The following is a 15,025-nucleotide window of genomic DNA, read 5'->3' as shown; positions in this document are numbered from 1 at the left end:
CTAGTAGCATCTAGGTTATATCTTGGACACGATTCTGACAAGGAATTATGAAAGAAAAAGTGCAATGCCAAAGCATGCAAATGGTTACACTCTCTCCCGAAAAAAGGAAGACACAAAAAAAAAGAGAAAAAGAAGTATGCCACGGCCTGCCATTAACAAGTGCAGTAAAAATAATTTCGGCCATGGCAAAACATTCAATGGCCTCAAAATTCTTCAGTCGTTCTAGTTCTCTAAAAATTTCAGTAGAAGAGAAAAGTGTGAGTATAATTAAGTTAATTAAAGTCATCAACTCATATAGCATTTGAATGATATAACAAATATTAAATCGTGGACTCCATGATATCAGACAAGAAGATCACATGAAAGTCTTTGGAAGCAGGGGATCTGCTAACAAGAAGCTCAATATTATCAGACTGAAAGAAATGTATAATCCATTTCAACCTTTGTATTTGTATAGATTAATAAAAAAAACACAGAAAGCAATCATAAACAAGATTGGCCCTCTAAGGAAATCACCTCAGATACTCTCACTGTTGACTCCAATCTTCCCTTCATATCCGCACAACAGGTATAAGGAAACAAATTCAGTGACAATAGAAACCAAACCAGCTGAATTTCCCACCTCCTTCCCACCCCACTTCATCTTCATCACCTCTGCTGTGAATCCACCATAACAGATTAGTAAGTGTATTGCCATCATCATGATTATTCAAGTTCTTAATCTTCTCCAAAGCAATTTCTTTGTCATAAATGCCTTCCAAGGCATAAACAAATCCTTTCCATCCTTCTCCAACTCCTTCTCTCCCCAAAGCTGGTAATGTCCAATTCACTAGCTTTCTTACAAATCCTACGTCAGAGAATAAAACTTCGCTAATAGGCAACAAGGGTAGCAACTGAATGCCGAGCCTACACTCTTTCCACTCAGGAGGAGCAAACCAGAGCCCGCTATCCCTCTTGCTAGCCCACAAAACACCCACCAACCTGTTCTCCCCAGTGAAATCTTCTGTGTACAACTTATCGCCCTCTTTTACATGCCACCATGTTTGTGCTGCGTGGATCTCCAACGCAGCAAGCATTGATCCCGTGGCAACAAGATGAGTGTCTCCATATGCTAAACCCATTAAAGCTGCTGAATAGTATGCATTCACTGCCTCACTTGTACTCTCTTGGTTCCGCCCATCAGCAAATTCAGTTAGCCCTCCAGCCCAAGAATGCAATTTATACAAATCAAAGCACCTCAAGCGCGTATAATTTGAATTTGATCGCCTTCCCAAGTTCATAAAATCAGCCATAAGTGAATAAGCCTGTGACCTGTACTTCCTACCCCATGCTGGATCAAATTTTGCAAGAACAGCAATGCCATACAGAAAGTACCCCAAATGATAGTGATGGTCATTATAAATCCCAAACCCAAAATCAGCACCCGAATCTGTTAGCCCTTGTTTGGTGACAATCCCACCCCATTTATCATCATGTAAGAAACCATTCCCACCAAAAGTCCCTTCCAACCATGGATCAATCGTTTCCTTCAAGAACTTTCTTATAGTTGGAATCACATCAAGAAAATTCACCTCCTCAGCTATCAAAGCCAACCTTGCCGCTCTTGCAATCAGTTTACCATAAAAATAAGATGATGTTGTTGTTATAGCTGATGAATCTAAGCCCTCAACATCCTTAACAAGTGCATCAACAATTTCACCATAAGATTCCTCTTTGATACCCTTAATTGAGTGCCAAGTTACTGAAACAGGATCAGTTTTCAACACCCAAGAATCTCCAACAACACCAACAAGTTCACCATCAATACTATTATACTTGAAATCATCTAAAACAGTAACATCAGAGTCCTTACTAGATAAAAGCCTTAAGTGCAAAGGATGTGCAAGCATAAGCAAATCACCCCAACCTTTCTTTTCCCATCTATACTCTAAACAAAATGGTTTAGTGAAAGATGCATCACCTGACGTGGGATAGCAAGAACTGAACCTATCAAGAATTGCTTCATATTTTGGATCAGAATCCGGCAATACAGCAATCCTTATAATCCCTGAAAACCCTTCAGAAGTGATCGAAGAAAGATCGTGACTCAAATTTATAGGAGAAGACGAATATATGAGCCATGTTTGATTGTTGTTGAGCTTGACAGTGTACTTGGTGAGCGAATTACTTGAAGAGAATGAGAGAATGGCGTGGATCGTTGAAATGGTAATTTCAGTTTTGCCAGTGATCAAACAAGTCAAGAAAGGGCTTCCTCTAACAAGAAAAAACCGAAAATTCGAAGACGGCATATCCAAAGTGACGCTAAGATCACTATAAGACGAGATAACATGGCTTTTTCCTGGATTTGGGTCAGTTTTATTTGTTGCAGAGATGGTTAAATCAACGACAAAAACCTGGTAAATGAAAGCAGAGTTGTGAAACTGAGATGGGTAGGAAACAGAAAGGGAAGAAAGAGAGGATTTTATGAGATATGGATGGATATATTCAGGTTGATCACCATTTTTAAGAGTAAAGTTTTGAAAGAAAGAATTGGTGGGCAATGGAGATGAGAGGAGAGAAGGAGAGAGGAAAACAGATGGATCAGGGAGGACTGTGGACTGAGCTTTAGGGAAGAGAAATGGAAAATTTGGTGGCCTGTGATGAGAATGTTGGGGCATGGTTGGAGATTGCGGAGGAGAAGGAGATTGTGGAGATGGAGATGGACTTGGAGTAGGAGGTTTATAAGGCATTCGCTTGCGAGGTTTTCTGAAGGACTTGCGTATTGAGGTGAGGAGTCGTCTCTTGAGTTTTTTCAACATCTTCTTGGAAGTGGGGTCTTGGCACTTTATCGAAGTTGCCCAGAGGAGATGGACGGAGGGATTAGATTTGATTAGTTGGGATTTGGTAAGACAGACAAAAGGGCATTGACTTTGCTTGTTTGTTTTTTAGTTATGAGAGTGTTGCCTCAACATAGGTGTGCTGCTTGCTGGCGTGGGGCATATGAAAGGTTTTATAGAAGAAATGGAGAGGGTGGAGGTTGAAGATGAAGAATGTTGAATTGGAAGTGAAGTTGTAGGGGTCAAGACATGCAAGGATTGCAAGGCATTCAAAGGTATATGCATTTTAAAAATTATATACACAATTATATTTTTTAAAGTGTTATTCATTTAGAAATATATAAAAATAATATTTTATTTTAAAAAATTGTTTTTAATATTAACAAATTAATATAAAAATACATAAAAACTAACAAAACTAAACAACAGTCAAACTTGTACATATGAAATTGAAAGAGTAAAGGAAGGGGTAAGGAATTGGGGCTTTGGAATGCTTAAGAACAGAGGAAGCCACGAATAGTACTAAACTCTAAATTGAAGTTATCATTGAGGTTTTTTAATTTACCAATTGCAAGCAGGAAGTTTCCTTTAGTGGAAATTATGTGGCTTCCAAGTTTCTCTTATTCATCACCGTATTCGAAGTACAACAATGGTGATTTCTTAGAGGAAGTATCATTGTCATTATTATTTTTAGTAAAATTCAAACTGTGATTTTTATTATTTTTAATTTTAAAATATATTAAAGTAATTTTTTTAAAATATAAAAATAAACAAGGTCCAAGAACCAAATCTCCCAACAAATTAGAAAAAAAAATAATGTTTTTTCAAAAATATATTAATGTAATATTTTTTATTTTTTTAAATTATTTTAATATCAATATATTAAAAAACATAAAAAGTTGATTTTAAATTAAAAATTAAATTAAAAAAATATAATTTCAACTTCTTACCAAGCATACCGAGAACACTTTTTCACATCAATAATAAATTTAAGAAAATAAATTCTTTATAATACTAAATTTAATATTTGAATTAAAAATAAAGAAATAAATAAATATAAAAGCAAACCTTATTCACCTTCAAACTTCTTGTCTACGGTGACTATACAAGTGGTTATAACTTATGAGTAATGTTGTTTCGTGAGGCTATGGCCTCTAAACAAGCAGGTAGCTTCGTCGAGGAAAGAAATCCTAATTCATAAGCTTGCAAGTGATGATGATAAGTCGGTAAATAACTAAATATTATTTTTTATTTAAAAAATATTTTTAATATTGATATATTAATACAATAATACCAAAAAACTAGTTTCAAAACCAAAAAAGATTCAAGATTTTTTTAGCAACATTATTTGACATGGACATAATTATATGCACCCAATAATTTATTTTAATAGCATGAAACATGACTGTAAATTATTATAAAAGTTGTAAGAATTAATGAATCCCAGTTGCAAAACTTTTTAGCAAATGTTTAGGAATGACATTAACTTTAATGTGCATTTTGTAGAGAACAAATACAACATTTGGGGGTCAAGTTAGAAATATTATGGGGTTTAAGGGATACTATGAAAATATTTTGAAAACTATGGGAGGCCTTGTAATAGTTTTTAAGGGATTGATGCAAAACAGACTTGAAAATAAGGACTAAATTGATTTTCTAAAATTGTTGAAGGGCATGACCGTCTTGATAAATTCCATGTCTTTCTCAAGCTGGCTATATTGAAAAGTCCATGTTCCAGCTGAAATGCTCTCGCTTGGCTGGATTGAGAATAGATCTTCTTCAAGTGTTTCCACGAATCAAAAGCCTTCTTGCAGCATATAAGCTCACAGCTGTTTCTTGATTCACAGGGTTAAGCAGCCATGTTATTCTTAAATAACACATTTAATTTTGTTTTATTTATTAAAAATAAAATAAAATTTTAATTTTAATTTTAATTTATATATAATTTCTCTATATAAAGATTAAGTAAACACTTTAGAATAAACAAATTAATGAAAATTTTAATATTTACCTTTTTTATATTTGTTTTTAGTTTATGTTAATCTGAATTAATTTAACATAGTATTGGAGTTGATTTTGTAAAACAAGATTTAATCTCAAATATAATTTTTTAAAGTGATATTTTATCTTCAGTTTTTATAAAATTTAATATTTTGTTTTTTCTTCAACTTAAATAATTTGATATTTACATTTAGTTTATGTAATTATTTTGATATTTTATCTTCTTTACCTTCTCCTTTTTTTTCCCTGTTAATTAGAGGGAGGTTACTTCATCATTTTCCAGTTGTGTACAAACAATTTATGCAATCTATTTAGTTAGAAAAACTGTATCATATTATATGTGTTGGGAATTCCGACCGGTGATGTACTGATATTTGCTCATAGGAGGCCAAGCACACTGACACAATATTTAACGTGGTTCAGCAAAACCGCCTACATCCACGGGAGAAGCCATTGCATTATGTAGGGAGAGTACAATATTTACAATAATAGAGGAGGAATCATCCTCTCTTTGAGCAACTCTCAACCTCACTCTATTTCTCTCCTTTTGTGCTGCAATGACAGCCCACTCTCTCCTACATTTCTCACCTCTTTGGCTCTACTTCCTCTCTCTCATTTTGCTCTCTAACATATGCCTCTATTTATAGGCATTCATGGAGGCTATTCTTGGTTTGTTGTCAACATTTGTGGCTACCAACTCTAGCTCATTCAACAATGGTGGCCACCAACTCTAGCTCATTCAACAATGGTGGCTACCAATAGTCAATGGTTGGTGCCATCCATTTGTTGCACATGAAATGGCAACCAACCTAATAATATGTACATTGAAAAAATTGTCGTAATTTCTTTTTAATTAACAAGAGTTCCACTAGTTCATTCACTTGGTTACACAAGAAATCTAGAAAATCATATGGAGGAGACCTGACACAATTTATGCAAGCGTTTGAACATGCCATGCAAGAACATGAGAAGAGTCGAGACTCGAGTAATGCAATTCTTGGTGAAATCAAGCCCAGATCGATCCGTGTCAACATTATAAATTGTCAAGCAATACTTGATCTACATGCGGTACTTGTTTCTAAGCTTCTTCACCATTAGTGTTTAGTTTAATTTTCGCAAGCTGGATACATGATTCAAGATCAACAACGCACTAGGAAGGTGATCGGGGAGGGGTGTAGACATGGATGTTATTGACTTTGCTGAGGATTTGCCTTGTCCATGCATGCATCTAGTTTGATTGCCCTTTCAGTTTCTAGTAAAACTTGGGATTTGTTGTGCCGTCGTCTCGGTCACCCGCATCCTGATCAGAGGTCATGTTTGGCGTTAAAATTTATTTTTCCATTAAACGAAATCTCTCTCCATCAACATGCATGAATTGTCAAAGCTGTGCTTTCTTGAAAGTTTCACAATTTATACTTCATCTTTTGACTTGGTACATGGTGGTGTTTGAGGTCCATCGCCTGTAGTATCTCGCATGGGTTATAGATACTTCATCCTTCTCACTAGTATACATGGATATATGTTATATGTGCTAAGCCTGATGTCTCTTACATTGTGAAATCCTTTATGAACATGATGGAGACACAATTTCGTATACTGCATTAACCTTTTTCGATCAGATTCGGGGGGGACAGAGTACTATTGCAATTCTAGTTTACAAACTTTAATTTTCGGTCAGATTCTATGCTGCCAGAGCTAATTGCGACCAAGAAACCCAGCCTAAACGCTTCAACTGAGAAGCATATCACTAGAATGGCCATAAAACAAGCAGCAATAACGACAATAAACCAGTTGCATCTGCAGAACCGGGGCTGCCTTTGATAGCTGTTAGTAACCCATGTTACTAGGTCCGCATTCTGCTTTAGACCCATTGTAGCCAGCCAGCTTGTTATGTCTCTCAAACAACAAAAAGCTTTAGCTGACAGTTCCAAGAAACAAGCACCAGAGTCTACATTGGGACTGCATTAGGACGACGCTTTATAATATTACACATTCCTTTTATACAGATGAAAACACATCATTTACACCGACAAGATATTCAATCGGTATAAATAATTTTTCTGGTTGTGATTTGATATAATGCACAAGCAAGGTAGTCGAACAAAAACTTATAGAAAGCGAATCCATCAATTTAATAAGAATATGTTTAAAACATATATAAATCGTTTTAATAAGAACATGTTTGAAACATATATAACAATAACAAAGTAAATAGCAAAAACCAGGTTGGTCAAAACCAAGACATCACGAACAAAGACAAACAAATATTTGACGAGGAAAACCACAACAAATGTTAATAAATCATGTGACATAAGTAATGTTCAACCAGCAGATTTAATCGCAATGGAACTACCCCTCCATGTTAATTACACTTCGTTCGAAGCTGCTGCATGGCCAAGTTGGGGTCTCTGTTACTGTCAGATAGCAGTTTGGGGTAGGGTTTTCTTCTCCTTTTCTTTTCTTGAAAAGCAAAGACAGTTCATGTCAGCTTGGACAGAGATGAGCAACATGAATATGATGGTTGAACAGGGTTAGTTAACACCTGCACGCAGGGTCGAAACTAAGATTTCTAGGTTTGAGGGTGCTATCTGCAGGTCCACCCCAGCCTGCATTCGCTGATGGCTCGCATGCCTTCGAACCCTTTTTGGTCATACCACATAAGATGGCACGGTTTAAATAGGCTAGGGCCTTAAATCAGGAATTGGCTGAATTTTCCAAGATTTATTTGATTAATTTACCCTACAATCAACACACTTATCAACATGCTTCAATGATCATAATGCCAATCAAAGCATGGAATGGCTGGTTGAACAAAATAATCAAAACCATGACTTTTTTTTCTAGTTAAAACTGCTCCTGAATCATGCTGTGTTGTTGACACAACTTCTCTTCTGGATTTAAACTTGCTATCACGTGTGTTGATTACAATAGAGTAGTATGCTGCTTTTTAACACATTTGTTGATTGCAATTCTGAATTATTTTAAACTAATATAATGTGTAGATACTACTGCAAGATGTTGAGCCATTTAATTGTAAGCGTGAAGATTTCATGAGTAAAATGGAGCAGGAGTGCTCAAAATACTCCATTAGAAACTTCTAAAATTCTTACTATGCATGGAGATGCAGAAGAGAGAAATGGAGAGTAATTTTGATAAAAGACAGGAAGAGATTACAAAAACAAACTAAATCAACTCAGTATTTTCGTTTACTAAAACATAAATTATTGTGGATTAAAACACTGTAAAGATTAAATTGTCTTCCAAAAATATTAGCATGGCATGCAATTGGGTGTATAATTATCTTTTTAATGGAATATGTTTGCTATTGAAAGAATGATTGGAGATAAAATAATTTGTTTATTTTTTTTTACTACAATATAAATATGAATTTGCCCTAAATCACTTCATATAATTATCTTTTTTATGGAATATATTTTCTATTGAAAGATTAATTTGTTCATTTGTCCTTTATTTGTTTTGTTTTATTTTATTTTTGTGTCAAAGTTAGTTCCTTTTTTTTTAAATTTACATTTTTTAAAGCACTTCATTTTTTATTTTTTTTTCAATTTATCCCTAAATATTTTGGTTGGTTATAAAATTTATATTATTATTTTTTCATGTTAAATTTTTATATTATGTTAGGTTTTATAATACATGTTATAAAATTCTAAAGGTTGGACGGGTTGATTTTAGTTATCTTTCATTATTTTTTTTTAAATTTCATTCAAAATCATTGAATTAATTAAAAATTAGTATTTTTTATTTTTTTCTTTAATTCAAGATTTTTTTTCTCATCTCAATTTTTATTTTTAAATGAAGTTTTTATTCTCTTAATTACTATTTATTTATCTTTTATTATATTTTTATTTCATCATTCAATATTTTAATTATTAAGATTAGATATTTTAGGTTTTTTTAATTGTTTATAAGCTCCATAAAAAAGTTAATTAGAAATAATAATCAGGTCATGAGTGGAGTAGGTTGACTTAAGTGAACCTAAACCAACCAAATTATTTTATTTTATAAAAAAATTAAAATAATATTTTTTTTTAAATATAAATTTTAAATTTTTCTTGAACATACATTAATTCAGGTTTTTGATAATTTTAAACTTAAACAATTTTCCTCTATTTGTTTTTTTTTATTTGAGGCTCCGCCTAATCATCAGGTCGAGCCAAATTATTCCTCTGTTTTTACTAAAGCCCAATAAAAAATGAAAATCTAGGCTCACAAGTCATTTAGCCTTGTCTTCCTAAAATCAGCCCACGCCAATCTCCTCCTCCCTTCTTGCTCTTCAATTTCCAGTATTTTCTTTTTGCTGAGACATCACAGTTTTTAAGTGATTTTTATACAGGAATACAGACATGGCGGGATTGCTGGCGTGGGCAGCAGATGTAGTAGGATCCCATGGAAACAACCATGAATTATCAGAAGATAGAATCCCAATTGTGTTAACTGAAGATCAACAAAAGTATGTTCAAGAATTAGATTCAAAGGCTTCATCTTTGAGCCGTTCGATCCAGGGTCTACGGTTTAGATTGCCTTCACCTGATATCTCTCAACGTCTACCTCACATTCTTGCTCATTCTCTTGCCTCCAATGCTGCTCTTGCTCTTCAGTTGAATGCTCATTCTGCTACTAAAGAGCAGGTAAAGATGCTATCATTTGGGTAATTTAGGGTTTATTTCTATCCGGGCTGTTGTTTTTATTTTGGTTGTTTGTGATGGGTTTGTTGTTGAGTTGTGTGGTTTTTTGTTTGTGTTTCTGGGTTTTGGCATCTGGGTCTTTTGTGTTTTTGGATATGGTTGAAGCAGTGGGTTTTGTTATCTGAGGTTTGTGAATTATGGTTTGCAAAAATTATCTGTTGGTGTTTTTGTCTTGCTTTTACGTCTTAGGTTAGATTTTTACTTGTTTTTCTCATTCGGGATACTAACATTGGTTTTAGTTTCTATGGATAGTTCTTTTGATAAATATAGAAATTTGTGGTACAAATACGATCATGCTCAGGTGTTTCTCATTGTAATGCAATTTGCAATGCTTAGGGGTTATTGTATATTAGCTTATGTATTGCCATCGATCTCTTCAAGTGAAGGTTTTGAATCTTATATGCCTAAGGATTTCGGTATAGTTGTTTTGGATTATATGAATTATGATTTATACGACAGTTTAAAGAGATTTTGTTACATTTACTTTGTAAAGAAATAGGTGATCGATCTTTGTACTTTGTTTTGGGGGTTGGGGAATCTACAAAGGGATGCACTAGTTCTGTCCTCTTGCTCTCCAATGCGGGTATGGATTCGAGGTGCCAGGATCATTCTTGTGAGTGTTTTTTTAAACAACTAGCGTAAACTCATAACATATCAAATTTAACTGGTCAAAACTTGATCTGACTAAAAAAACATAAGACAAAGTTGTCCAAACTCCTTATTATTTTTTTTTTCTAAGTGATGTTTTCTTAAAGATAAAAAAAATTGAGTAGGTTGTGGAAAACTCTTTATAATATCACTAAACTTGACTCATTTAGTCAATTTTAACACCTCTCGACTTGATTACTTGTCTAGCCCGAGCTTAAGTTAAGATGTATGGGAATTGTCATGATGTGACTCATTTGATCTGATAAGTCCAAAAATATCCCAAACAACTAGTAAAACCATGGGTCAATTTAAAATAAAATAAAATCAAGATGATATATTTTCTTTTTATTTAATAGTGAGACGATGATGTATTAGATTACACTCAATCAACTAGAGTTAACCATTAAATTCCTAACCTGGGTCATGAACATGACTAAAATGCGCTAACATCTTTTCTTTTTTTTCCCCTTCCTTTATTCTCTACTTAATCGAACCTTCTTTGGGTCGGATGAAATTTAATATTAAATTGAAGAGTTATTAGAGAGTCGGAGATAAATTAAAAAGAGAGGGCTTGGATGAGAAGAGATTCAGGAGTCAATTGAAGAGTTATTATAGAATAATAAACTAAATTGTACAAAGGAGGCAAAAAAAAGTCTGGCACTTGCAATGCACGTGAGGAGAGCCACTGGATTGGGGCAATGCATGCAGCTTCCTTCGGCCTGGAAAGGTGGTTTTTTTGGGTGTCTCTGGAATCTTCTTGACAGGGCCTTCCCCCATGGCAGCATGTGGTGGCTACCTCGCCATGATGTGGCACTGATAATGATTTTTTGTTCTCTCTCTTTTTTTGTTCTCTCTCATCCCCTTGGATTTTGCAACTGAATTTTCTGCTCTTCTCTTCAGGGCTGCCTTTTTCTCTCATTGTCAATTACAGTCCCTCCAGTCTTAATTTCTTAGAAAACAGAAAACCCAAACAATTTTTCACAAGATTGATCATAGCAAGCAAACAAAAACAAAATATCAAGGCCTTGAGTGTGGAGCTACAACAATTGAAACAATTAACTGCCCAACTCTTTTAGTTTTTTTTTTTTGTTAATGTTAATTGGTGTACTACTTGTGCTTACTTTATTTGGTATTTGTTGGTTATTGGGTTAGACTTGTTCCGTCCATGATGGATGGGCCTGATCCAAGTTATTAGAGAAGTTACTAAAGGAAATAACCGCCTCCTATAATCATATATATATATATATAAAAGACATAACTCATATGAAAGAATATAAGTTTTCATAACTAAAAGAACATAGTTTTCTCTTTCTCTTTTTCTATCTTGACTCTCTGTATTGACTTAACAAGATTTACAAAGACGTTCGTACTGTGGAATATCACTTTGGTTTTAGTAATTGAAGTGACATTGAAATAATTGATTTAGGAATAAAAAAACAAAATCTCACAAGTAAGTTTTCCTTTCCAATCTTCATTAACAGAGATTGAGATCCATGATGAGAAATTGTCCGAGATCAGTGAAGTTGGTGGTGGGATTAATCCGCATGCTCAAAGACACAGTGTAATCTCCAGCACATGTAAATTCTTTTGGGTTGGGGTGAAGGAGTTGCTGCTACTCTAATCTATTAAGCAGTGACTGTGTCGGAGAGAGAGTTTCCAATTGCTAGGTGGCTTCTGAAGTAAAATGTGAATATGCAGCATGTGCAAATTAGTTTTGCATGATAAATGATAAATGGACATGCAAAGTTCCACCACTACGTGAATAAGTGCTCAAGTTGTGTTCAATTTTTTTGCAATTGAAAGCGCACATTCTGTCGAATCTTCTTGTTTTTTTTTTTTTTTCACTCTATGTAGACCAAGTTCAATTGGAAGTATCTCTCATAATACGTCATTAGAGTTTAGTTCTTTTATTTAGAAGAAGTGCAATTAGGAGGCATCAGTGGCAAGACATTAGGAAATTTTGATGTCCATTGCATGAAGGAATCATAAAAGTCTCGGGCTTGTTTAATAAGAGTGCATTCATCCATGCAAGGACATTGGTAGGATAGTCTTCAAATTCTCTTTCACAATAATCTAATCTAGTGAGACCATAACTGGGTAATGTCCTTAATATTGCACAACATTTTTTTTTTCAAATGGTTAAATGTAAAAGAATTTTGTTAATTTAAGCGTTCTCATTTGCTGAATTTCCGTAAACACAGAGTTTGCTACTTTTATCAATTCTATTTGTTACCTCTATGATTTCTACTTGACAAGACCAATCTATGTAGAAGCAGCATAAAATTTTAAAAAGAAATTTCCTTTTTAGTGTAATGTTAATTTGTGATGGTGAGTCCGTGACTTCTAATTCATTTCTGGGAACATGGACGAGTTCTGGTCTGAAGGCTGATCTAATTTCTATTAAATAAATTTATATGATTATTACCTTTTCACCAACCAGTACTTGGAATCTCCTTTTCGCCTACCAGTACTTGAAATCTATTTTTGTGACAGGCCCAATTAAGAAAGGTGACCCTCCAGGAAGAAAATGCTGCGTATGAAAAGGCTATATTAAATTGTGAAAATAAACTACAGGATCGAATGCAGGAAACAGATTTACTTCTTCAGAAGCTACAGGTCAGGCTTTACTTCCACATCTAATGCTACTCTGATCAGTAACGTGTTTTTTTTTTCCCTGTCATTGCTTCAGTCACCGTCATAACTACATATCTTATAGGAGTCCTAGGATATTTCTGTAAGCAATAATCTCCTGGGGTGTATTTTCTGTTCCAACAAAGAGACCTAGTTCTCCATTCACTTCCTATACTCGCTGTACAATTTGATGTTTGTTTTTATGAATTAATGTTAGGAAATGGATGAGACTGAGCAAACTTTGATGGAGGAGCTGGAAAATGCAGAAACTGCATTGGATGCCAGGCAAAGTGGAAAGTCTGTTGAATCATTTGTTGCATCTGAAACAATAGCCGAAGCTGGACCAGATGCAGAAGCTGAGAAGTCTGCTATATTAGAGAAGTTGGATAGCAAGAAAAAAGAATTGGTAGATTTGCTTTTCTTTGCCTCTTTCAAGCTTTCTTCCTCAACCTGGCTCCTTTTGTTATATGGTCTTGAAAATCTGCCTAATTCTCTCAGAGTTCAATGGAAGAAATTGTTCAAGATTTAGAGAAAAGGTGGGTGCAAGTTCAAGAGAATGAACTGAAGCAGCCTACTCCAGGTTTCTAATATTATCAATCTTCTTAAAGTTTGAGTTTCTTCATTTTTTATCCTTTTCTTTTTGTTTTTTGGGTGGGTCACAGTGAAAGAGGGAACTGAGATTAGATTTTAGTTTACATTTCTTTCCTTGCTTTCTGGAAGGTTGTCAAAGGGACAAACTTGAGTTTGTTTTTCACGTGTCAGCCATTGAAAACATATATTAAAGGCTAGGCTTTCACTGGAAAAGGATTACGACACTTGGGAAAGAGTTATGTATGCGAGGCTGCAAGGAGGATTACACCCAGCTGGTGGGGTTAGATTATTTGTCTACAGTAGATGTTCCTTGATGACCTCTTGAGTTGGTTGTTGAATGTCTTTCTTCCAATAACTCTACTAGCAGAGTTTTGTTAATTTTCAATGGTTAAACATATACCATGTTGTAATCAGTGACAAGAAAACATTTATAACCAGTATTTAGTTGAAAAATTCCCTCTCTTGAAGCAGTCACTTGCTCAACGGAATTTGACATGAAAGTAATTTTGCCACAGCTCAGAGAGAGAAGTTATTGAATAAACAGCTTCATAGCCTAATGGAGCAACTAGCAGCAAAACAGGTGGATTTTACAATTTATTACAAATTGACTGCTACTTGTGACTTCTGGATCAATGTGGAGTGGATATCTCATCGCATAAACACCAACTTTTCTAAATGCTGTCTTGTTTGTAGGCACAAGCAGAAGGCCTGGTCAGTGAAATTCATTTGAAAGAGATGGAGGTAGAAAGGTTGAAAGGATTGTGGAGGAAGATTGAGAGTAGCAATGAAGAGGGTAATACCGCCAGGAATCGGTTTGGAAGAAGCACCTCAGAGAAGGGTTCTGCTTCTACAGACTATATGGTTGACAAGCTACCTTATTCCACTGGTGGCCGAACTGAGCACCAACAGAGACTCATGCTTCTGCGGTCAGCTTTTGTTATGTACATTTTATTCTTGAACATTGTGGTCTTAATCAAACTTTCATTTTGAGAAGCATCAAGAGAAACTGTTGGTCGTCTTCATAAAATAACTTTTTTGGTGAACGTGAGATAATTTCGTTGTATATATCAGAATTCTGTAAAGAAACAAATAATATAGTACTGTAGGTTGCATGGACTAATACTCAAAATATACATATAAAATGAAGTTTACCGCTTCCTAAGTTCATGATTCTGCTAATTGCCGAAGTCAGTGGCTCTAAGGAATATACTTGTTGAAAAAGTTAGGGTAAGAGATAAAACTATCTAGCAAAGAGAGGGTACAGCACGCCTGGACAAAGACAAGAAAGTAATGAGCAGGGGGTGGAACATTGAGGAAAAAGGATGAGACAATGGCATTACAGGGAGGAAACAACATTATAGCTGCGATGCGTAGAGTTCTTGATGTTCTCAAATTGAAATTGACCTACAAGATGTAACACGTTGTTGGATGTGTACTTCATGAATCATGACAGTCATCCAATTCCAAAACATTCATCATTATCTCAAGTAGAGACATAATCAGTGAAGTACAGTGGATCAAACATGAAGAAGAGGATTAACGGGGTCCGGGTCAAGGAATAAAGATCTTGATTCTAGCAAAATTAGTTTCTCATTTGTACTCTGTTCTTAAGTTAAAAACCAAACTCAAAAG

At 34.6% G+C, this 15,025-nt stretch overlaps 2 protein-coding genes and 1 long non-coding RNA gene across 3 annotated transcripts; 1 reads left to right on the top strand and 2 right to left on the bottom strand.

Moving 5' to 3' along the window:
• Nucleotides 1-267: 267 nt before the first annotated feature.
• LOC105141291 (glycosyl hydrolase family 81 protein) lies at nucleotides 268-2,963 on the bottom strand. Its single transcript, XM_011048474.1, has one exon. It carries the CDS (start codon nucleotides 2,796-2,798, stop codon nucleotides 585-587), a length of 2,214 nt encoding a protein of 737 aa, XP_011046776.1. The 5' UTR covers nucleotides 2,799-2,963; the 3' UTR covers nucleotides 268-584.
• Nucleotides 2,964-8,985: 6,022 nt separating this feature from the next.
• On the top strand, nucleotides 8,986-14,513 carry LOC105141290 (GRIP1-associated protein 1-like). Its single transcript, XM_011048473.1, has 6 exons — nucleotides 8,986-9,466; nucleotides 12,665-12,787; nucleotides 13,020-13,208; nucleotides 13,301-13,382; nucleotides 13,909-13,973; nucleotides 14,087-14,513. The coding sequence occupies exons 1-6, from the start codon at nucleotides 9,182-9,184 to the stop codon at nucleotides 14,381-14,383; spliced, it is 1,041 nt and encodes a 346-aa protein (XP_011046775.1). The 5' UTR covers nucleotides 8,986-9,181; the 3' UTR covers nucleotides 14,384-14,513.
• Nucleotides 12,845-13,060, bottom strand: LOC105141289 (uncharacterized). The gene is made up of 2 exons (XR_845335.1): nucleotides 12,969-13,060; nucleotides 12,845-12,920 (listed from the first exon to the last, which is right to left on the bottom strand). It is a non-coding gene; the product is annotated as an uncharacterized LOC105141289 (long non-coding RNA).
• Nucleotides 14,514-15,025: the final 512 nt, after the last annotated feature.

This window comes from Populus euphratica, unplaced genomic scaffold, assembly GCF_000495115.2.
Source record: "Populus euphratica unplaced genomic scaffold, PopEup_1.0 scaffold117.1, whole genome shotgun sequence".
Classification (NCBI taxonomy): Eukaryota; Viridiplantae; Streptophyta; class Magnoliopsida; order Malpighiales; family Salicaceae; genus Populus; species Populus euphratica.
This window is presented reverse-complemented; position numbering and strand designations above follow the sequence as displayed.

Excerpts from the sequence above, each read along its gene's own strand:
- LOC105141291 (XM_011048474.1), bottom strand. The coding sequence starts at position 2,798 with ATGTTGAAAAAACTCAAGAGACGACTCCTCACCTCAATACGCAAGTCC.
- LOC105141290 (XM_011048473.1), top strand. The coding sequence starts at position 9,182 with ATGGCGGGATTGCTGGCGTGGGCAGCAGATGTAGTAGGATCCCATGGA. Across the intron at positions 9,467-12,664 it reads ATTCTGCTACTAAAGAGCAG|GCCCAATTAAGAAAGGTGAC; the intron begins GTAAAGATGCTA and ends TTTTTGTGACAG. Across the intron at positions 13,383-13,908 it reads ACTGAAGCAGCCTACTCCAG|CTCAGAGAGAGAAGTTATTG; the intron begins GTTTCTAATATT and ends ATTTTGCCACAG.